Source organism: Chiloscyllium plagiosum, unplaced genomic scaffold (genome assembly GCF_037043375.1).
Source record: "Chiloscyllium plagiosum isolate Xiang-an unplaced genomic scaffold, Cpla_swu_hap1 HiC_scaffold_1, whole genome shotgun sequence".
NCBI classification, from domain to species: Eukaryota; Metazoa; Chordata; class Chondrichthyes; order Orectolobiformes; family Hemiscylliidae; genus Chiloscyllium; species Chiloscyllium plagiosum.
In genome coordinates this window covers 54,188,894-54,214,100 of record NW_028270139.1, presented here as the reverse complement: position 1 = coordinate 54,214,100, position 25,207 = coordinate 54,188,894, and the positions used below count along the sequence as shown (strand labels likewise).

The window sequence follows — 25,207 nt, the reverse complement described above, 5'->3', positions numbered from 1 at the left end:
GATTAAAAATGTTGAATCAATTAGAAATGTTACTACAAAGCACTTAGAAAGTCAAATGTTGATGACCCAGAGTCAATACCGATTAATGATAGAATATGTTGACATTTGGAGAGTCTGTGTATCTTACGTGACTCACATGCTAGTACAGCAAACCATTCGGAAAGCAGGTGGTAAGTTACCACTTGTTACAGGGGATTGGAGTATACAGAGGAACCTCAATTGTCTGAGCAACACGGGCGGGGAGAATTTTGTTCAGGTAATGGAATGTTCTGATAATTGAATGCTGGATAACACAGTTTAGCCGAGGATCGGGACCTTGTGATCTTGTTCGGATAATCCAAAATTAGAATAATCGAGGTTCCTCTAAAAGTAAATAAGTGTCTGTGATTGGATAGGGTGTTGCTGTGGCCATACCTGGAGTACTACATACAGTTTTGGTCATCTTGACTAAAGAATGACATACTTGCTCTAGAGGAATTGTAATAAAGCTTCTTCAGGTTGTTTCCTGAGAGAGGATATAGATTAGACTATGTTCTCTGGAGTCCTAATGAAAAAGGTGGTCTGATAAATTAAGAAGTACTTTGAACTCCCAAAGCACACTCACCACATAGAGTCATAGAGATGTACAGCATGGAAACAGACACTTCGGTCCAACCCGTCCATGCCGACCAGATATCCCAACCCAATCTAGTCCCACCTGCCAGCACCTGGCCCATATCCCTCCAAACCCTTCCTATTCATATACCCATCCAAATGCCTCTTAAATGTTGCAATTGTGTCAGCCTCCACCACTTCCTCTGTCAGCTCATTCCATATGCGTACCACCCTGTGTGTGAAAAAGTTGCACCTTAGGTCTCTTTTATATCTTTTCCCTCTCACCCTAAACCTATGCCCTCTAGTTCTGGACTTCCCGACCCCAGGGAAAAGACGTTCTCTATTTATCCTATCCTTGCCCCTCATAATTTTGTAAACCTCTATAAGGTCTCCCCTCAGCCTCCGACGCTCCAGGGAAAACGGCCCCAGCCTGTTCAGTCTTTCCCTGTAGCTCAAATCCTCCAACCCCGGCAACATCCTTGTCAACCTTTTCTGAACCCTTTCAAGTTTCACAACATCTTTCCGATAGGAAGGCGACCAGAATTGCACACAATATTCCAGTGTCTGAAATAAGCATAAAATCTGGCTATTATTATACTTTCCACACGTAACTGGCACAGTTGGAGTAAATGTTCAAGGTGACAAAATGTTTAGACTTTATATATACATACCCCTTCAGTGCTTTCCTGCAGCTTAGAAATCCAGTTATTTAAAGTGCTCACTCTCTTTGATATTTTGTGAACAGAAACTCTCAATTCGCAAGCAGTAAACAAACAAGTACTTATGACCTAACACTAAACCCATGTTATTTAAACCTGAAAATCTCAACCAGCTGCTGTTCTTAATTCACTCAAGAGTTCCTCTGTACGTTGCAGGCTCTTGAGGATTCCTTCACTATTCCTGGGACCAAACCAAATATATACAGCGTTCAGGAATTCACTTTGACACTCATCAGTTTCCCACTCTGGCACTTATGTTTCCAGATTGAGATTTGTTGGAGTCTGCTGCCAATCCCTTGCTTTACCAGGAGCACATGGCTATTTTAATTCCTTTCGCGCATGAACCCCAGCTTGCATTTTTTGCTTAGTGATGCTAGATCATGAACATCTTCATTTTTAATGGCCGCACTGCTCCATCATTTGGCAGCTGGCATATATACTGTTGCCACCTCAGTGTTCCAAGCTCTCTCCTCCTGTTTCTGTGAGAAAACACATGGATTAACCTCATTCAAGGTCTGTCTCCCTGTAATGTAGCTGTGCATTTGCCTGGCCCACCTTAGCCTTCGAGATTTGAATTAATTAGCATCAATTTTCAAATTTGATCTTTGATCTGAAAAGTATTTAAATATTCTAAGACTCTCCTTTGTTCACCCGGAAGGGCTGCAGAAGTTTGTGGGCAGTTCACTGACACTTTCAAGGACGGTGAAGGATGGTCAATAGATGCTGACTAATGATGTCTACATCCTGAGAATGAATTTTAATGATCAGCAACTTGCTTCTTATAAAGACACCTGTAGATATATTGTCTCCGGCAGTCAAAAAGGGGTTGCCCATTGTTCAGTGTTTTCATGCTTCCAAATCTGACCATTAGCCCTGACCTTAATGAATAAAAACTAGCCACCCTTTGAATTGCAGTTACCTTCTCTGTTTTACTAGTCTCCCAAAGCTTGTGTTTCTGTTCTTTTATGGGTATATTTGTTGACACTAAAGAATATGCATTAGAGACCTTTGTGGAGATGCATGTACCCCTGCTCTCTATAACAAAACTGGCTGCCAGTGTTAAAAATATTGGCAGTCAAATAATCACAACCAATGTGATCTTGATTTCAGCAGCAGATCTAGTGTGAGGATAGTGAGGAACTTGAAGATGGAGTGCTGAAAAGTGGGACTTGTGAAGGTAGTTGTGAAATTTTGTTGGCGCAGATTCAGTGGGCTGAGGGGTCTGTTCTGTACTGTATGATTCTGAGAGATGCTGAGATTTTTGAATGGGGATACTGCAAAAAAAAGTGGAGTTGAGGTAGAAATACAGCCATGGTCTTGCTTATTGGCAAACCAAGCTGGAGGGTTCACTAGTCAGCTTCTGCTCCCAAAGTTATGATTTGATCATTGTTGGTTGCGCAAATCTCTTTTTACTTAGTCTGGTCTTAAATATTGGAACCAAGATGTGACTCCCTTTAGATCATTATGTTCAGGTAACATCCTATTCAGCCTTGTGTATTCAATTTGTCCACTGCAAATCCTATGCTATCTCCTGAAAATGTGTTTTTAAAGAAAGAGCTGCCTTGGTAACTGTGGTTCTCAAGTTCACCATTATCACACATGCCATCTTATAAGATCCTGCAGTAATTCAGAGCTGTCTTATTGCAAGTGGTAAGTGAGATTCTGTGATCTGCAGCAGAGTTTGAATTCACATTCATCTGACTGAGATGAGAGTATTACCAGTGCACAAAGCTTGGCAGTGATTGAATGCAATCTCCTAATGTTTGTCCGTTTGAGGTATTCAGTGAAATGCGACTTGAATATGTCATGAGTCAGATGATTCAATAGTTCCCCAACTATGTTTGAAAATGAGGTTCTCCTTATTAATACAATTTTATTTTTAAAATTCTTTTGTTATAACATCATGGAAGCTAACTATCTTTTGAAGTTCACTCTACTGTGTCCTTCCAGGACAAAACTTGCAACTCCTTCCCTTTTCAAATATTGAACTGTTTGTTCATTGATCCCAGAGATGTATTCTTATTTCCCTCTCCCAAAATCAATGTGTTAAACACATACAAGAATCCCCTGATGTCAAGAAATTTCTTTCTTCTGGTTTCAGCTCGTGCACTCTGTGTTCTTGATTACCTTTCTGTATCATTGACTGTTTTGCAGTCCCTTCTTGGTAATTTTTTGTGGGTGCAGTACTCTGATTTTGTTTTTAGCTTTTCAGAGAATTCCTTAATAATTGATGCTGGGGTCAACTTAATGGTATTAGAATTGGAATTGGAATCGCTACAGTGAAACACAGAAGACAGGACTAGGCCATTCAGCCCCTCAAACCTGTTACATCACTCATTATGGTCTTCACTGATCATACAAATCAATAGCATGTTGCTGCTTTCCCCCCATTTCCTTTGATCCATTGAGTCACAAGTATGATTTCCAACACCACCTGGAAATCATAAGTTGTTTTGGCTGCTTTCTGTGTTAGTGAATTCCACAGACTCACCATCTCTGGATGAAAATATTTCTCCTCTCGTCTGTCGTACATGTATCCTGTATCTTTAGACTGTGACCCCTGGCTAGTCCTGTTATAATTTTATAGGTTTGAGACTGGCGCCCCCCCCCCCCCCCCCCACCCCACACTCTCACTCACGTGCACGTACTCTCCCACACTCTCCCTTGAGTTCCAGTGAATATAGTCTTAACTGATTCAACCTCTTCTCGGATGTCAGCCTTCTAATAAGGAGACCAAACGGTACACTGTATTCCAGGTACGGTCTCACCAAGGCCATTCATAATCTCAGCAAGACATTGCTGTTCTTGTACTCCAGTTTTGCTGTGAATGCCGTTTCTTGTCTCCACAGTATAGGAAGGATGTGATTTCACTGGAGAGAGTGCAGAGGACATTAACCAAGATGTTATCTGGGATGGGAGTACTTTAGTTATGGAGAGAGGCTACATAAGCTCCAGTTGTTTTTAATAGAGAAGGTTGAGGGGGAACCTGATAGAGATGTAGATGATTGAGCATGAGCAGGATGAATAGAAAGCAATTGTCCCCCTTTAGTTGAGAGGTCAGTAAAAAGGCTTATGATTTTGAGGTGAAAGGCACAAGATTTACAGGGGATTCTTTTCACCCAGAGAGTGGTGGAAATCAAGAATGTATTGCTTGGGTGCTGGTTGAGGCAGTTAACCTCCTCACCTTTTAAAAGTACTTGAATGAGCATTTGAAATGTCAAAACATTCAAGGCTGTGGGCCTGGTGCAGGAAAGTGGAACAAATGTGGATTTAGTGTAGCTCTGGCAATCTAGACCTGATGGGCCAAAGGGCCTACTCTGTGCTGTATGGTTCTGGCATACAGGTTGCTGCCTTGACCACCTGCTGTAACTGCATGCTTACCTTTTGTAACTGGTGTTCGAGAACACTCAGATCTTGTTGTAGTTTCCACCCCCTCAATTATCATATCATTCTTTCTGTTTTGCTGCAGCGGTGGATACCCACACATTTATTCACCTTATACTGCATTTACCAACTCACTCACCTTGTCCAAGCATGTGTGCACCCTCTTCACAGCTTGTCCTGCACCCAGCTTTGTGTCACCTGCAAATTTGGATTTAGTTCCCTCATTCAAATCAATGTATTTTGTGAACAACTGGGAGGACAGGGTCCTAGCACTGATTCATAGATATTAGCTGCTATTCAGAAAAAGACTTGTTTATTCCTGTTCTTTGTTGCCTGTTTGTCAAACCAGTTTTCTGTCCATCTTTATATCCTAACCTCCAATTCCATTTGCTTTTGTTCTACTCACTAACCTCTAATATGGGACTTTGTTCAGAAACTTTCGAGAGTCCAAATAAACCACATTCACTGGCTCTCCCTCATCGACTCTGAATCACATTCTCGAAGAATTACAACAGATTTGTCAAGCAATGCTGACTCTCTGATCCTACCACTATTTTCAAAGTGTTCAGCTATTAAATCTTTTATAATGGACTCTGTTAATTTCCCTACTAATGGTGTCAGACTCTGGTCTATAATGCCTGATTTTTTTCTCTCTGTCTTTGCTTTGTTAGCTAGCAGAGTTACATTAGCTACCCTCCAATCTGTAGGAACTGTTCCAACATCAATTGAATCTGGAAGATGACCACCAAATATTTCCAGTCCTTATGTACTGTGGGATATAGATTATCAGGTACTAGGGATTCCTTCAATTTCCCCGGACCTTCAGTTCACTGTTGTTTGTGAACTCCTTTATGAACACAGCTGGAGTGTCTATTTAGTTATTTCAAGTTCCCCATTATAAATTCCCCTTTTATTTGATTGCTTTGGGGTTAGATTTGTCTTCACTAATCTTTTTCTCTTCACATACTTATTGAAACTTTTGTCATCAGTTGTAACGATCCCCATTAGCTTAATCTCATTTCTCCTCCTTTTCCTTGCATAATCAATCCCTTTGTCCTCTGCTGAATTCTAAACTGCTCTACTCAGCTTTATTTTTTTGGCCAATTCGTATGCTTCTTCTTTGTTTCTATCCCTGACTTTTTTTCTAGGCCATTATTTGGCCATTTTTCCTGTTTTACTTTTACATATAATTGTTGTAGTTTGCTCACTGGCTCTTTTGAATATTTGGTATTGCCTTTCCCTATCATCCCTTTAGATAACAACATCTCCCAGTCTTTATAAACAGCTCGTGCTTCATATCATCGTAATTTCCGCTATGTAGATTCAGGAGCCTAGTCTCAGAAGCAACTACATCATTTTCCATCTTGATGAATAATTCTTTCGTATTATGTTTGTTCATCCCCAAGGGGCCTCTCACAACTAGATTGCCAATTATTCTTTTCTCATTACATAATACCTAGTCCAGGATGGCCTGTTCTTCCTTTGGTTCCTTAACGTAATACAGTCAGTTCTTCTACAAAGCGATGGTTGTGTTCCTGTTCAAACCCACATTATAGAAAAATTTGCTTTAGAATCAGCACTTAAAGCGTGGCAATGTAATTGTGTTCCATACGTGTTAAATGTTGGCTCTTTAGAAATAGCATCCCCAATTTGTTAGTCGCATTAGTGAATTTGTGGTGACGAAACATGCGTTACAGCAGAACGACCTGTAGTCTGGAAAATCATTCTGTGTACTTCCATCTCAGTTTGAACGTTTTCATTGTGTATTGATCACAGGTACAGTAATTGAGCTGCAGTGTACTTGCCTCAAACTTGCTGTAACTTGGCTAATATCAGTCATGATTCTTTACTTTGTTTGGCACTCTTCATTGGTTAGACATGTTAATTCTTTTGATTACCAATTGGACTGTTTTGTCATTTGAAGTGGAGGTGCCAGTGTTGGACTAGGGTGAATAAGGTCAGAGGTTACACAACACCAGGTTATAAGTCCAGCAGGTTTATTTGAAATCACAAGCTTTCTGAGCACTGCCCCTTCGTCACCTGATGAAGTGGGCAAGGCTCTGAAAGCTTGAGATTTCAAATAAACTTGTTGGGCTTATAACCTGGTGTCGTGTGACTTTTGATCTTGTCATATGAAGGTTGAGAAATTTGGTCTGGTCTGAAATTGGGAAGGGGACTTGCAAGTGACCAAGCCAGCGGTGGTTTTTTTTTTGATCGACTGAAGAATGATTTAAATAATCAGATATATTTTGGAAAACCATGTGACACATTACCAAGCTACAATGTCAAGTAGGATCTTGTTAATTGAATGGAAATATAATCCTTCTGATATTATGCATCTATTTATAATCCTGTAAAGAAAAAGGAGCAGGTTTTAAGAATGCAAGTGCTTCGTAAATTTTGTACGCAAGTAATTGTAAGTCAACTATAAATCTTTCTATTTTAAATCAGGAGGAAAGATAGAGACCGAGATCGGGACAAAGATTATGATCGTTCGAAGGACCGAGATCGGGACAGAGACAGAGACCGAGACCGAGATAGAGATCGCGACAGAGATAAAGATTCAAGGAACTCGTCCAATCCAACTTTAACTACAGGAGGTGGCATGCCTCTCATTGCAACCCCAGCACTTCACCAACAGGCTATCAATCCATTTACCAACTTGCCCCATACTCCACGGTATTATGAAATCCTGAAGAAGAGACTTCAGTTGCCTGTATGGGATTACAAGGAAAGGTTCACCGAAATCCTGACCAAACACCAGTCCTTTGTACTAGTTGGGGAGACTGGATCTGGAAAGACTACACAGGTTGGTGGCTTTTAGTTGATGTGAAATTAATTATGCAACTACACAGGCTCCTAGGTAATATAAATCCTTTATTTTTGCACAAAATAAATTGCAATTCATTGAAGTGTGAATTTATTGATTATAATCAAAGAGTAGATTGTATTTAACTTGTCAATGAGTCTAACCACAGGAAAGTGTGTGTGTTTGGGTGTGAAAAATAGGTTCTGTTTTATACAATAACATGTTTTAGTTGTAGTGCAGTCCTTGATTTGAGAGTGCTTTTGGGATGGCTTGATCAATATTCCAGTGTGCACCAAACTATAGTCATTTTTAAAATGCTTCATGTGTATTGTATAGGTATTAAATTTAGTTGCTTTGCCTCCAGATTGTGGGTGATGTCTACGTTAATGATTTGAAGAACTGGTTTTACAATTGGATGCAATATAATTGGGTTATGGTCTGCTTGTTCCTAACATACAATGGTGAAGGTGGACAAAGTAATCTGCTGTCAGGGCAGTCAGCATTAAACAGAGGGTACTTCTATTTCCAGCTAGTCATCCCTACAGCTGGCCAAGATCCAAATTCCAGTTTTCTCTGTGAACATTGTGCACTATTTGGTCCAAGTATGTAATAATGGTGGTTTTATTGGTTTTTTAAAAAAGTATGTTACTTGGTTTGTATTAATTCAGCCATCTGTTGAAGCTCTCCAGTTCTCTTTCCTCCCCCTACCATCCCTAAAGTGTTGAAGCAGTTTCACTGATTCCAGTTGAAAATTTTGGCATGTCTCCAAGTTAACAAAGCAGTCTTCCTTTCTGTCTGCTGCTTATCTGTCCACATTTTGTTTCACTTGTTCTCTTTTTACATTTCTTCTACATTTTTAAGTTGGGAAACATTGTGTTGACCCCATGTCATCAATTTCAATCTGTAATAAGAGAGATCTTCAATCTGTAAAATGTTCCTCTTTCTTTTAAATTAAGATTGTTCTTGAATTGAAGGGAGAGATGAAAAGATGAGCCATAACAGCTGACTTTCTTGTTATTGATGTGCCTGTGGAGTACCAATAGGGCCACAGACTGTTTCATACCTTGAAGTGGATACGGCTTAAAACCAGCTGCTGTTCACTGGTGGTGGGCATTTTGGCCCTGATTGAAAACTGCTGGATATTGTATTTTTAATTCTTTTAAAAGCTGCCTGCATTTTAAATTATCACCGTTTATGATTTTAATTTAATTTTACTACCACCTGTGCCTTGGAAGACAGCTTTGAAAGGGGAAAAAAAAGAACTACACTGTTTGATCTTATTTTCTGTTTCTGCTGCTTTCCTAATGCAGAACTGAGTCAACTGAGGATTGTACTTCCTGAACGCACCAGTGTCTCGTAGGGTTTCTGTGCCAGTGTAGGAAGTTACTGTAAGGGTTCCACAATGATACAGACAATGTGCAAATGTTGGATAGGCCACTGATCAAATGAACCTTGGTTTTGTTTTGGCTGATGGATACGTATTCTTTCATTTTTAAAAATGCAGTGAAAATTTCTAGAATGCATGTGGATTTTAATATCTCATGGAGTTTGTCCGGTGACAGGCAAAGCTCTTGCATTTTTTTTCAAAACTGTAATGTTATGTTTATGATAAGGATAACTTCACCTTTTACTTTAAGCCTTTAAATGTTTGGCTGCTGTTTGGGGTGTCTCAGTCATAATGCTGTCCATCAACTCTAGATGGTCTCATGTCAGCCTCAGACTAGTCCTCTCCCAGTAAATCTGTGCTGCCTCTTAGAGCCCATAGATCACTCCTTTAAAGCACAAGCATTGTGAACCTAAGTCCAGATCTGACATTCCTATTATCGCAGAGTTCCCTACCACATGGAACCAATTCTAACAGCTAAACTTTGGCTCCATGCAGTAAGCTTTCAGTCTGTCATTACATGTGGAGCACTGAATACTATTTTTAAGTGGCTTAAAGGTTTTGCTAAGTAAAGCAACTCATTCGGTATATAGTTACTTTTTGTCTGAAACATACCGTAACATACGGGATGTGAAAAGGGGGGGACTGTCTGTTAGCAATGGGAGGTAACCTGAGTTGAATGTACAGCAAATTAATTTATGATCTCTTGACTTATAGTCTCTAACTCCGGCATGTATTATATAGTATCAGTTTATAGTCAGGATTCAGTAATTTACAAAGATAAAATACATGCTGCTGGCTAAGTTTATGGCAGCGATTCAAACCTGTTTCATATAATAAACAAAATACTTCTTAAACAGGATACAATGGTGGAGAAACTCTTCTATTTTCGGAGAGGAAAGATGTTTCAGTTTCCATAATGGAGACACAAAACATTTGTTTGGGTGTGAATTAATCCTCCTCTTTTGAGTTTCTGGCTTCTGTTGCTTTGACATATGGAATTATAGAGCACTTTAAAGAGTAGTGTGCTTAATGAAGTTTAATGTGTGTGATGCTTACATTATACTCATTGTTTAAGATTCAAGCAACTGACTGGCTGTTGAATGGATTTACAGATTCCCCAGTGGTGTGTTGATTATGTGCGGGCAGTGGTGGGACCCAAACGTGGTGTGGCCTGTACTCAACCTAGGAGGGTGGCTGCTATGAGTGTGGCTCAGCGAGTAGCTGATGAGATGGATGTGATGCTGGGCCAAGAGGTTGGCTACTCCATTAGATTTGAAGACTGCAGCAGTGCAAAAACATGTCTGAAGTAAGTGTCTGAACTTTTATTTATGGTAATCACAATCAAAATTTGTTAAAATTTCCAATGTGTAAATATATTTCCATAAAAGCGACTTTACTGATGTTTTTATATAATACTTTGCTCAAGGTCTTTGGCATAGAGATACTGTCCCTACCTCTTGGCCAAAAGGTACAGACTCAAATCACACCTTCCCCAGAGATGTGCAATGAAATATCCGAATAGTTTGATTGAAATTAATTACAATTCTTTTCCTTCCTTTTTCAATCGGAAGGAACCTTGAAATTAGATTTGATGCCCATTCTTCATTTTGGTATCCATACCCACTCATTGTTATCTTACTGCTTGAACAGGTACATTCCCGTCTCATTTACAATGAATGGAGGGTCAATAGAGTGCCGTAGCCAATAGTAATGATCACGTCTTTGAGTCTTAAGCAGGCTTTGGTATTGATTTTTCCAGAGTGGAAGAAAGTCGTTGCGCTGTTAGTAAAATTTAATAGCTGCACTTTAAATATATGCACTGAAATTCAGATGATTTTAAAATGCCTTGATACCGTTGACTTCTGAGACTCTAGTAAATGACTATTCATACTGCTCCATTTGTTTTGTGGATACCAGCTAGTATCCTGGCATAATATTAAAAACGAGTAGAAATATTGTGAATGTTCTTAGATGTATGCATCATGAAATGGAGAAATGCATGTGATCATAGTGTATACAATTAGAATGGAAGAAGATCGTTTAACCTTCTCTGCCATTCAATAAGGTCATGCCTGATGTTTGTTTTGAGTTCCACTTTCCCAAATAACCCCAATTAAACTTTGATTTCCTTGCTTAGTAAGCATCTATCTCTGCCATTAAAATTATTCAATGACTCCTAGGTCTACCACATTCTGTGGCAGTGTTTCCAAAGTCACCTTCAGAAGAAACATTCTCCTTATTTTTAAAACTGTGTCGCCTAGTTCTGAACTGACCCACAGGAAGACTTTTTTTCTGCATCCACCTTGGCAAGACCGTTCAGGATCTTATACGCTTCAGTCACATCACCCCTTACTTTTCTAAGTTCCAGTGTAAACAAGCTGAGTGTGTTCAATTTCTTGGCATAGGACAACCCACTTATTCCAGATATCAAACTAGTAAACCTCCTTTTAGCTATTGTTGATGCATTCGCACCCTTCAATAAGACCAAAACTCCACATAGTGTTTTAGATGTGGTCTCTCTCACCAGTATTTTGTCTAACTGAAGCACAGCATCCTTATTTTAAATAGTTCAACAGAGTACGTCATAAATTAAAGCAAGACACGCAGTGAAACTCTGTGTGATAAATTTGCAGGCTGCTGCGTAATTGGAATTGTGAAATTTAAGTTTAGTATTTTCATTATTTGATTAATACATAGCATGACTTTTACTAATACCTCAAATTGCTTAGCAGAACTGTGGATTTCAAATTTTCAAAAGCAAACCTGTGGTATGTCATGATTATTTGCTTTGTTTGGTAATATCACTGGATTGCTACTAGAATTTTGTGTATAGAGTTAACCCAGGAGAGATCTGTTGTATAATTTTATTTCTAGGTACATGACTGATGGTATGTTGCTTCGAGAAGCTATGAATGACCCTCTACTAGAGAGATATGGGGTAATCATCCTTGACGAGGCCCACGAGCGTACACTAGCAACAGATATTCTTATGGGTGTATTAAAAGAAGTTGTGAAGCAAAGATCAGATTTGAAGGTAATGTTTTAGACCAAGAAAATGAAGGTTCTGTACATTGCATCTGTTTTTCTGAGGCCTAAGTTCAGACAATTGTTGACTGATCATTTGCCAACCACGGTGTGATGCTTTAGTCTGAAGACTAAGGAAAGAAGATGCCTTTAAATAAAATCTCTGAACATCTCAAAGTGCTTTACAAACGTGCAACTGCTAATATGTAAGGAAAAGACTATGGGCACATTTGGAAATGGCAGTGCAGTGCATTGCCAGATAATTTTTGCTTTAAGTGATGTTGGTTGAGGGATGAACATTAGCTGTATTATCATCCAGAATTTCCTGCATTTCTTTTAATAAGGCTTTGAATCTTTTACATTCACCTGAGAGCAGAGAGTTGGTCTTGATTCAGCATTTGGTCAAAATTCAGTATTTTTAGGACTGGACACAGGAGCAGGTCATTTAGCCCCTCCAGCTAGTTCCATTATTTTAATGAGGTCATGGCTAATCTTTGCCCTACATCCCTTGATACCTGTGGTTAACAAAAATCTGTCAATCCCAGTTTTAAAAATAACAATTGCTATCATCAATTGCGAGTTGAAGAGGAGAGTTCCATCCTAAGAGGAGAAACCAGTTTGTTTGGTTGGCTAGTGTGTATTGCTGGATAATGCCAGTGATTTTATTCTAGTCTCCATACTGAATCAGTCTTCCTGCTGTTGCCCCATTCTTACATTATGATTGATCCAGTGTTAGCCCTCTGACAACTAGGATGCTATGGGAAGAAAGAAAGGTATCGCTCCAAGTTTTTGGACGATTCCCCCTTCCTAGACGCTGCAACCAGCAAAAAAGCTATTTCCCTTAAGAGCATGAAATGTTTGATCAAATCACCCCAGATTAAATTTCAGGTAATGCTGGAGTAGGTGTAATCCCTTCTCTAAATTTAACCTTTGCAGAACTGTTATCATTCTAACAAATGTACACTGCGCTGGCCCCAAAGCCAGTGTATCTTTCCTGAGGTGTGCTGCCCAGTAATGTGCACAGTGCTGCAGGTAGAGTCTCACCAGGCCTTTACATAGCTGACGCATGGCTTCTACACACTTGTATTCTGTTGCTCTAGATTTAAACAGCATTCCATTAGCTTTTTAAATTATTTTCTATATCTGTTTGTAACATTTTAACAATTTATGTACCAGGACTTCCGCTTTTTAATTAAGCTTTTGTCATTCAGCAGGTATACCCTATTTTATCATTTTTGGGTCCAAAGTGAATGTGCCCTTCTGTACTTACTTGCAAATCCATTTGTTGCATGTTTGTCCAATCACTTAAATTAACAAGGGAGTGAGAGAGTTTTATGCTTCGCACTGCCAACAGTGTCGCTTATTTTTAATAATGCCAAATTTTGATAAGTGACTTTCTATTGCATTTATGTCATTAATGAATAGTTAAAGCACAAGCCCAAGTACAAGCCTTTGTGGGATATCACTGGTCATATTCTGCCAGTGAGAGACCTCGAGCTCATTTCTGAGAAGGTGTCGTGTCGACTTGAGGAGTTGACTCTTTCTATCTTTGCGGATGCTACTGGAACCCTGGTGTTTCTTCAGCATTTTGTTTGTTTCAGATTTCCAACATCGACTGTATTTTGCCTTTATTCTAGTATATGCAGCAATGTTTTCTCAATTTAGGCAGGTCATCTGGCTGTTGTGACAGTTTATCTTGCTCTATCTACCTTTCTATTTCCGCTTTCCCTTCCTTCATCAATCCCCCATACAGAAGTTTTTCTTGGAATTCTCTCATGGGATGTGGGCATCGCTGGCTGGGTCAGCATTTATTGACCATCCCTAGTTGCCCTTGTACAAAAGCCCATCTTCCTTATGTAGATTCTATTCCAATTCTGTTCTTTGGGCCAAGTTGAGTTATTTCTCTCTACTCTCATTACCTTTAGTCAAGAATTCATCTGAAAGTTTCAAAAATGAAGCATGTGAATATTTGACTTGATCCCCTCATCACCTGACTCCTCAAGCCCTGCCTGCTACATAAGGGGACAAATCAGGAATGTAAAGGCATCCTTTGCACTTGCCTGCAGCTTCAACAGCATTCAAAGTTTGAAGCCATTAGGGGATAACTACATTACCTGAAAACCATCTGGCACCACATCTACATATATTCAGTCTTTCCACGATAGGTATTCAGTAGTGGCAATGTGTGCTATCCACAATTGCTCTGCTGAAGTTCACCTTCCAAACTCTTAACCACCTCCATTTAGAAGGGCAAAGTCAGCAGATGCCTAAACCCCTCCATGCCACACTGTGTTCTGACTTGGAAGTATATAGCTGTTCCTTTACTGTCACTGGGTCAGAAACTTGGTACTTCCTACCTCTACCTACACTAAATAGCCTGTAGCTGTTCCCGATGGCTGTTGGCCACCCCCTCAGGCCCAGATAGCAATTTTCACATTCTGCAAGTTAACCAAAAAAAGGATATGTGATAAGTCTGTCTCAAGTGAATCATTGTGCAAACTGCTACAGAATTTGACTTTCTGACTGTGCTGTTGGAATCAGTATTTTGTTCGAATCAGCTCATTTTGCCGCCTTGGGTCACTTTTGTGTGTCTGTCCTTCAAACAGTGTGTGGATATTGGCTTTTACTTTTGATTAATCGTCAGGTTTTTTAAAGTATTGTGTTCGGTTAAAAACACTTAAACCATTGCATATCAAATCCAATGTTAATTTCGCTACAATTGAAGAATAAGTGAAACTTACTTTGTTTCCACCCGCGAACCACGTGCCTGAAGTTGTAAACACCTTCTGATTATGTAATTAATGTGAAACCCTAAAACCTCTACAGTGGGACAGATATGCCCTTTTCAATGAGGGAAAAGATGAAACTAAAATTAAACAAAATAGATCTTTTGAATGAATGTACAGCCTGAGATTTTCTGTAAATAAAACAACTAGTCACATTTCAACATTTCCTCTTTGCTGGTTCTACAAATGACCATGATGTCCTGGATTTAGGTGGAAGGGGTAAATTACCTGAGATTTCTGATCCTTTGACTTTATGATTTATTTTAGGAATGTGTTTTTGTGGATATTGGGTTAAAGGCCGGATGTGGCAATATTGTGGCACCCTTTTAAGGTCAAATATGTTATCAAAATGCATTGTCTGAGTTCACGGTGATTATTTGGAGGTGGTACTGTCTCAAAAGTGGAGTAATTGACAAAAGGAACCTTTATCAAAATAATGCAAATTTACTAAACTGAATCCATGAAATATAGAGTTTAAGTGCAGGTGATCTATAATACAATGGATCAAAGTAAATCCTTATAAAACTTTCACAAACCAGTCTGACCGATCATCATGTCAAAATTGTGCTACTGTCTACAAGGTCCAGATGACATTCGTTTAAAAGTCTTGCTGTTCAGGGTTCTAGTTTCAATCTGATGAATGACAACCTCTTGTGTTCCTGATGAATTATTACTTAGCAGCTGTTAAATTCTAGCAAGTAGTCAGTTGCTGTATTTTACCAAGTGATAAATAAGTCTCTATATTAGATGCACAGTCCTGCTTCATGCTGAGTGGTTTGGTTATTCTATTCTTGAAGGTGGTTTAAACTGAGAAACCTGAAAGCTTTTTTTTTATGTTCAGTGCTAATGTTTAATTTCACAGCTTTACAATTCTTCATTTGATAATAGATTGCTTCCATGAGACATTTTTATATTTTGCAAATTTTAATGGTTGTCTTTTATAATATGAATTGAGACTAAATTGTACACTTTCTTTCAGATTATCATCATGAGTGCTACACTTGATGCAGGCAAGTTTCAGGTCTACTTTGATAGCTGCCCACTGCTTACCATTCCTGGCCGTACACATCCTGTAGAAATATTCTATACCCCAGAACCGGAGAGGGATTATCTAGAGTCAGCGATTCGAACAGTAATTCAAATCCATATGTGTGAAGAAGAGGAGGGAGATGTTCTGCTTTTCCTCACAGGTCAGGAGGTAAGAATTGAGATTTATTTGCATTTCAAAATTGAATTGTGTCAGGAAACCAGGGTGTGTGCAAACTATTTGGATAGGCATGAGAAGTCACAAAGGTATAAATGGTTTGGAAGTGGTGCCCAGGTAACTAAAATGAACTTCAAAATAAGGTGGACCATGAAGGAAGAAACGGTGGGAAGCTTGACAGAAAGGCACAGCAATAATCATGGGATATTTTAATCTATGTAAAGACTGGCAAAGTCAGTTAAGCAAAGGTAGCTGAGATGATGAACGAGTCAGCTTAATGTCAGTCAGGGAAAAGTTTGGAAGTTAATATTAAAGAATTTATTCCAGGACTTTTGCATAAATTCAAAATAATCGGATTCAGTAATCAGATGGTTTGTGAAAAGGAAATAAATTTTAAGAAATCCATTGGAGTTAATTGAGGAAGTAACACATGCTGTGGATAAGAAAGAACCAGTGAGTGTACTGTACTTCCATTTCCATGCACATTTAATAAAACGCAACACGGAAGGTTATTGTGGAAATTAAAAACTCATGATGTAGCTGACAGCATATTCACATGGGTAGAAGGTTGGCTGTAGCGGAGAGGGCATAAATGAAAATCTTTTTCTGATTGGCATAATGTAATGAGTGGTGTGCCACATTGATCATTTGCAATTTATATAAAAGATGCGGATGAAGGGACAGAAGATAAAGTTGCCAATTCTGCTGATGACACAAAGACAAGTAGGAAATCCTTGGGAGAGTCCAACAGACCTTTAAAGAATCATAAAATCCCTACAGTGTGGAAACAGGTCCGTCAGTCCAACAAGTCCACCCAGACCCACTCCCTGACCCTATTTTATATTTAAGCCTAACTAATGCACCTAGCCTACACATCCCTGATCACTGTGGGCAATTTAGCATGGCCAATTCATCTAACCTGCACATCTTTGGACTGTTGTGGAAACTGGAGCACCTGGAGGAACCTCATGCAGACACAAAGAGAAGTGCAAACTCCACGCAGACGGTCGCCCGAGGCTGGAAACGAACCCAGTTCCCTGGTGCTGTGGGCGGCAGTGCCAACCACTGAGTCACCGTGCCATCCCATTTGTGTAAAAGTTTAAGGCCGAATCATTTGCAGTAATCTTCAGCTAGAAGTACCTAATGGATGATCTGTCTCACCTTGCTGCAGTGGTCATTAGCATCACAAAATGCCAGTCTACAGCCAACTTGATTCACTCCACGCAATATCAAAAGCTATGGGCCCTGACAACTTCCAGCAGTTGAACTGAAGACTTGTGCTTCAGGACTTGCTCCTCTAACCAAGCTCTTCCAGTACCATTACAACAGTGGCATCTACCCGTCATAGTGGAAAATTGCCTAGGTATGTCCGGTACATAAAATGCAGGACAAATCCAACCCGACCAGTTATTGTCCCATCATTCTACACTCCAACATCAGTAAAGTAATGGAAGTTGTCGTCAGCAGTGCTATCATGCAGCACCTGTTCCGTGATACTCGGTCTGGGTTCCACCAGGGCCATTCAGCTCTTGATCTTATTATAACCTTAATTCGAATATTGATAAAAGGTTAAGTTCCAGAGGTGATGTGACAAACCCTAGCAAAACTGGAATCACTAAGTAACAGGGGTTACTCTGCTGTTAGAATCATAACTGATACATAGGAAGATGGTTGTGGTTGTTGGAGGTTGGTCATCTCTGCTCCAGGTCATTTTTGCAAAAGTTCCTCTGTAGTATCCTAGGTCCGACCACCTTCGTTAATGATCTTCCCTCCATTAGAAAATGAGAAATGGGAATGTTCACTGATAATTGTACAATGTTCAGCAGCATTCATGACTTCTCAGATACTGAAGCAATTCATGTCCTAGAGCACGAAGACCCTTATCCAGGCTTGGGCTGACAAGTCACATGTAATATTTGCACCACATAAGACAGGTACACAAGACCAACAAGATATGTTCTAATCATTGTCCGTGACATTACAGTCACTGAATTCACTGCTAGCCACTCTTGTGGAGGGGGGGTGGCGGTGGTGGGGAACATTAATATAGATGGCAAATAATTGAGGCAGAAGGGCTTATCTTTGTGGTACTCTACTGGTTTCATTTTTCCAACCTGAAGATTTTATCTTTGTGTTAGCTAATATTCAATTTGTGCTAATCAGTTACCACAGGGCCCTGAGCCCCCTCCTTTGGTCAGTAATCTTATATATGGCACCTTTATTGAATACCTCAAAGTCCAAATAACCTAGATCTACAGGTTTCCTGTTATCAACCCAGCTAGAACACATGCTAGACTAATGGATTCATAGTTCCCTGCTTTCTGTCTTATTTCTCGGAATAGGGGTGTCATGTTGGTGGTGCTCCGGAATCCAGCGAGCACTGGAATATTTTGACCAAAGCCACCTCCTTTAAAACCCTTGTGAATTGTTCATGCTTAGTTCCATTAGTTTGTCAATTACTTTGTACCATGTGGTAGAGATTGTTACTAGATCTTTCCTCCCGTTAGTTCCTTGCTTATTTGATGCTTTGCAATGTTTATTGCATCCTTCACCATAAAGACCTTTGCAAAATATTAGTTTAAATTATTTGCCATTTCACTGTTCCCTGTTATTAATCCCTCAGTTACATCCTCCAAGGGTCCGACCTCAACACTCTCGACTTTTTTTAATACACCCATAGCAGATCTTGCTGTTTGTATATTTCTTGCCGATTTACTTTTGTATTCTTTTTTTCTCCCTCTTTAGCCTTTTAGAAACCAGTAGTCGATGACTAAACGATTCTCAGTCCTCTGGCCTACCGTTAGTTTTCATTACTTTGTACACTTGCGTTTTTGATTGAATGCTCTTTTTGACTGCCTTTTGTTAACCTGATCTTCAAATTCTTCTTTTTGACCAGAATAAACTTTTGCTGTTTTGGAATATTTGCTTAAATGTTTGCCACTGCTCATCCACTGACTGATCCCTTTGTCTATTTTCCTAGCCCACTTTAGATGACACTTTCTTTAGATCCCTGTAATTGTATTAATTTAAGTTGATGACACTGGTTTGAGACCCAAGTTGCTCTCCTTTTAAACTGAATTTGAATGTCCTACCATGTTGTGATTTCTGATCCTTAGAGGATCTTTAATGCGCGATCTCTTATTAATCCTCCTTCATTATGTGTTACTACAAGAGGAAAGCAGGAGAATGGGGTTGAGAAACATAGTCGTGATCAAATGGTGAAGCAGACTTGATAGGTTGAATGGCTTAATTTGGCTCCAAAACTTTATGGTCTCACTCGTTCTAAAATAGCCTAAATTTAGGTAGGTTCTACAATGTAAGAACCAATCCTTGATGCACTCTACAGACGTGTTTTTCATGTTAACCCTTGTCCATCTGATTAGTCAATATGCAGATTAAAATCACCCATAACAGTTGGAATGTGTAAGAAAGGCACTACATTATTTCCTCTAATGTATATTGTCCTGTAGTGAGGAAGCTCTTTGAGGGCCCAGAGACACTACCCGTGACTTTGTTTTTGCTTATTTCCACCCAGCTGATTCCATATTGTGAATCTTTGTACCTTAATCATTATTCTGCACCACTGCGATAACTTTTGTTTTTAACAAAGCTTACCCCACCTCCTTTTGCCTATTTTTCTGGAATGCTGCATACCTTGAAATGTTGAGTTTAGGTCACACTGCAGTCACATCAATGTAATATCTATCTAATCATAGTAAGTCAAGTGCTGCATTCACCTAAAGAGCCTTAAGTTTTGACTTGTCACCATTATTACTAGATCAGATTCTAAATTCTGTTTCACTCTATATTTGTAATCCCGACCTGTCACATTTTAATTATCAGTCACCTCTTCATTACTGTGCACCTCTGCTCTCCAGTTTTTTTTTGTGATTTTGTTTTAAGCTGAGTAGTAAGAGGTTGCAGAGCCTTGAAATGCAGTGCGATCTGGATGTCCTCATACACAAGCTGCAAACCGTTATTTAGTTTGTTTTTAGACCTAGAGTCCCTACAATGTAGAAACAGGCCCAACAAGTCCACACCGACTCTTTGAAGAGCATCTCACCTAGACCCATCCTCCTGCCCTATAACCCTACATTTTCCATGACTAATGCACCTAACCTACTTGTCCTTGAACACTATAGGTAATTTAGCATGGCCAATTCATTATGCAAGTAAGTAACTATTTGGGGAAGCAAAAGAATGTTATTGTGTATTATGAAGAGAATTGAATCAAAAGTAGGGACATGACGTGCTTCACTTGTACAGGGCACATTCCCAGTGCTACGCAGTTCGGCTGAAGTGCACTCCTCTGGTTTTGTCCATATCTAATTTAGCTCCAAAATCTCCATCAGTGGCTTCCTTTCCTATTCCTGCAGTTACCTCTGGTGTCTCCCAACAACGTGTGCTTCGACCCTTTGTAATTGACGTGCTGTCCCTTGCCCATGTCTTTCAAACCTGTCAGTTTTTGCATGTATGCTGACAATACCCAATCATATGTGTTCCATTGTCTTTAAATTGTTGGGCTATTTAGAAAGCCTCCAGTACTGACTGAGCAGAAACGTTATCCAAATCAATAGTGGCAAGACTGACACCATTGTTTTACTACCTGCCACAAACTCTGCTTCCATGCCACCAACTCGTCTCTCTCCATGGCTGCTAGCTGAGGGGAAGTGATGGCCTAGTGATATTATCACTGGTCTGTTAATCCAGAGACGCTAGTAATGTTCTGGAGAGCGAGGCTCAAATTTGAATTCAATAGAAGTCTTGAATTAAGAGCCAAATTACCATGAATGCATTGCTGTTTGTTGGAAAAATCCATCCGGTTCACTAACATCCTTGAGGGAAGGAACCTGCCATCCTTACCTAGACTGGCTTACATGTGACTTCAGACCCGCAGCAATGTAGTTGATTCTTGGGCTGGGTCATAAATGTTGGCCCAGTCTGTGCTGCCCACATCCCATAAATGAATAATAAAACAGATTGTGAGCAACCGTGAGTTCTGAGTTAAAACGTTCAACCGTAAGCTTGCTGTTGCCATGGTAGGTCTGTTGGGAAACCATGGTATATTCACATGCACAGTCAAAACGAGAAAACCTGCTGAAACCATCCTTCCTCCTTAGTTTTAGATCAGAGTGCTGTAATATACGCTGTCTAATCTCTATTCTATAAACTTGAGGTTATCTAAATCTCTGCCCCATTTCCTCTTGTACAGGATATCATTCACTCTCAGTCCCTACTTCACTGGCCTTTTCCTGGCTCTCCATTTCATATTTCTCATCTTTTGAACTGAGCTCTTCCCTGTTTTGGAGATCTCGCTCAGCCTTTGAAATATCTTCACTTCTCTCGCTCTGGCCTCTCGAGCATCCATGATTTTAATTGTTCTGCCATTAGTGGCCGTGCTGTCAGTTGCCTGAGTGGCAGTCCCAGGACATCCTTCCCGAACTCCAGTGTATTTCCCTTGGATTTCATGTCTTTAGACACTATTGAAAAACTGTCTCTGATCAAGCTGTCAGTCTTTTGCCCCGTTGTTTCCGTATGCAATTCAGAGTGTTACTTTGTTTAATAACACTCCTGTTAAGTACCCGGTGATGTTTTATTTTAAAGCTGCTGTATAAATACAAGTTCTAATAAATTTCATGGCATTACTGCCCTGGGAATTTCGCTACAGTGAAACAAATTAGTTATGTCCTCAGGAGGTGGAAATAACACATAACATATGTTCTATTCACACTTCGTACCTCATGCTTACCAAGAACGGAACAATCAGTTCTGAAATCTAATGCCAAAAAATGTTCTGTGAGGAGGATGCTGTATCATTTCGGATGTTGGATATTCTTATGTGAGGTGTTGTGTAAAAACTATCCTTATAGTGCAAAGCAGGAGGCTAGAAGAAGCCAGGCAGCATCAGGAGGTGGAGAAGTTGGCATTTCAGGTGTAACCCTTCAGGACTGTGAAGATTGCAATATTTGGGTGCAAATTTGACAAAGCTACATCTTGTAACTTCATGAACGTCATGCATATCTTAGTATCATGGAAGATGGTAGCTCCCTCATGTTTTGATCCTTAATTTATAGGCTAGAATTCTGGTGTTGTATTCTTGGACTGTCACACAATCAATTTCGACCTGTTCTGTTGTTTTTAAATAAGCATGTTGTAAACTAGGATGGATGTTCCATCAGGCACTCGGATGTGCAGTATTAAGATTTATATTTCATATTTAATTGTCAATATTCAATATTCCATTAACAGAAGTTATTGCTTCATTTAGCCCATATGTTAATTTCAAAAGACTAACTTTGACATACTATTGCACGATCTAACTAGAAAGTCGATTTCCTATTTTTGGTACCAGAGAGATTAAGGTTGTGTTAGCTAAGTCCTATTAATTTGTAGCCTGTTAGAATGAAGATAACTTTCTTCTGGAACTTCACTGCAGCTGTGATTGTCATTCTGTCCTAATTAAGCTTCAAATATTAATCATTTTCAGGAAGACCTTTTCTCAAGGGAGAGAAATGTCTGAAGAAAACTAGAAGTTTTATAGTTTCATCATCTTGGTTATTGCAGTGTTAAAAGAACTGTATTTTATAAAATTACTTGGGGATTTGAAATAACCAAGTCTCCAGGTATTAGGAAAAGCCTGATGTTCTCTGTGAATTACTATAAAATATATTTTTAACTGCCCTTGGGCTGCGCACTTCCTCATCGCCAACTCCAGAGTTTTATAAAGTGCAACTGGATAAATTGAAACTGACTTCATCTTTCTTCCATCAATGTGAATTATGATTTCCAGGCTCTCTCCAGAGTATATGGTGATAATTGCATGTTTGCCCCAGGTATTTATGGAACTAACTTGGTGTTGAAGCATGATATGACCCAATAGAGTGTCTCTACTTTTGTCTTCCTACTATTACCTGCTCATAAATTTGTAACAGACTTCATCCAAATCAAATTCTCTATCACTCACTATATTCAGCCAGAAGAGCAAAGTCGATCCTGCTGAGGGCCCTACTATCACCAGTGATCATCAGCTATTTCTATTTATTCCATCTGATGATCAAAATGTAGCTGAGCAAAACGAATAGAACCAAGGTTATGGGCTCTGCAGTGTCCTGTCAGTAGTGTGGAATGGGTTGCAAATCAACTGGGCTGCTTTTGTACTGGATTGTGTCAAGCATTTTAAGTGTTTTTAGAACTACGCAAACAGGTGGAGAGTATTCCATTACATTCATGGCTTGTGCCTTGTAGATAGGTGCTTTTGAGAGACTGGAGGTGAGTTACTCACCACAGAATTTCTAATTAGAGTCATGGAGATGGACAACACGGAAACAGACCCTTCGGTCCAACTTGTCCATGCCGACCAGATATCCCAACTCAATCTAGTCTCACCTGCCAGCACCTGTCCCATATCCCTGTAAAACCTTCCTATTCATATTCCCATCCAGATGCCTTTTAAATGTTGCAATTGTACTAGCCTCCACCACTTGCTCTGGCTGTCCATTCCCCACACACCACCCTCTGCGTGAAAAGATGGACCCTTGGGTCTCTCTTATATCTTTCCCCCCCTCACCCTAAACCTATGCACTCTAGTTCTGAACTTGCCCACCCCAGGGAAAAGACTTTGTCTATTTATCCTATCCATGCCCCTCATAATTTTATAAACCTCTATAAGGTCACCCGTCAGCCTCCGACGCTTCAGGGAAAACAGCCCCAGCCTGTTCAACCCCTCCTTATAGCTCAAATCCTCACCCCCGGCAACATCCTTGTAAATCTTTTCTGAACCCTTCCAAATTTCACAACATCCTTCTGATAGGAAGGAGACCAGAATTGCATGCAATATTCCAAATGTGGCTTAACCAATGTCCTGTACAGCCGCAACATGACCTCCCAACTCCTGTACTCAATACTCTGACTGATAAAGGAAAGCATACCAAACGCATTCTTCACGATCCTATCTACCTGTGACTCCACTTTCAAGGAGCTATGAACCTTCACTGCAAGGTCGCTTTGTTCAGCAACACTTCCTAGGACCTTACCATTAAGTGTATAAGTCCTGCTAAGATTTGCTTTCCCAAAATGCAGCACCCCACATTTATCTAAATTAAATTCCATCTGCCACTCCTCATCCCATTGGCCCATCTGATCAAGATCCTGTTGTAATCTGAGATAACCTTCTTCGCTGACCACTATATCCAATTCTGGTGTCATCTGCAACCTTACTAACTGTACCTCTCATGCTCACATCCAAATCATTTATACAAATAATGAAAAGTAGTGCATCCAACACCGATCCTTATGGCACTCCGTTGGTCACAGGCCTCCAGTCTGAAAAACAACCCTCCACCACCCTTTGCCTTTTATCTTTGAGCCAGTTCTGTATCCAAGTGGTTACTTCTCCCTGTATTCCATGAGATCTAACCTTGCTAACCAGTCTCCCATGAGGAACTTTGCCGAGCGCCTTACTGAAGTCCATATAGATCACGTCTACCGCTCTGCCCTCATCAATCCTCAATTACTTCGAAAAACTCAATGAAGTTTGTGAGAATGATTTCCCACGCATAAAGCCGTGTTGACTATCCCTAATCATTCCTTACCTTTCCAAATACATGTACATCCTGTCCTTCAGGATTCCCTCCAACAACTTGCCCACCACCGACGTCAAGCTCACTGGTCAATAATTCCCTGGCTTGTCCTTACCACCCTTTTTAAACAGTGGCACCACGTTAGCCAACGTCCTGTCTTCTGCCACCTCACCTGTGACTACCGATGATGCAAATATCTCAGCAAGAGGCCCAGCAATCACTTCCCTAGCTTCCCACAGAGTTCTAGGGTACACCTGATCAGGTCCTGGGGATTTATCTACATTTATGTATTTCAAGACATCCAGCACTTCCTCCTCTGTAATACGAACATTTTCAAGATGTCGCTATCTATTTCTCCATATTTTATATCTTCCACGTCCTTTTCCACGGTAAACATTGATGAACAATACTCATTTAGTATCTCCCCCATCTCCTGCGGCACCATACAAAGGGCGCCTTGCTGATCTTTGAGGGACCCTATTCTCTCGCTAGTTACCCTTTTGTCCTTAATGTATTTGTAAAAACCCTTTGGATTCTCCTTAACTCTATTTACCAAAACTATCTCATATCCCCTTTTTGCCCTCCTGATTTCTCTTTTAAGTATACCCCTACTTCCTTTATACTCTTCTGGGGATTCACTCGATCTATCCTGTCTATACCTGATGTGCTTCTTTTTTCTTAACCAAACCCTCAATTTCTTCAGTCATCCAGCATTTCCTTT

General features: G+C 39.9%; 1 protein-coding gene across 2 annotated transcripts in view; it reads left to right on the top strand.

The window, feature by feature from the left end:
• Positions 1-25,207, top strand: part of dhx15 (DEAH (Asp-Glu-Ala-His) box helicase 15) — a 103,552-nt gene that overhangs the window by 28,995 nt on the left and 49,350 nt on the right. For both annotated transcript variants that reach the window (XM_043693906.2, XM_043693916.2), the window contains exons 2-5: positions 7,149-7,506; positions 10,006-10,199; positions 11,768-11,927; positions 15,683-15,901. In XM_043693906.2, the coding sequence (XP_043549841.1) occupies positions 7,149-7,506; positions 10,006-10,199; positions 11,768-11,927; positions 15,683-15,901 (931 nt within the window). The remainder of the gene's footprint in view (positions 1-7,148; positions 7,507-10,005; positions 10,200-11,767; positions 11,928-15,682; positions 15,902-25,207) is intronic.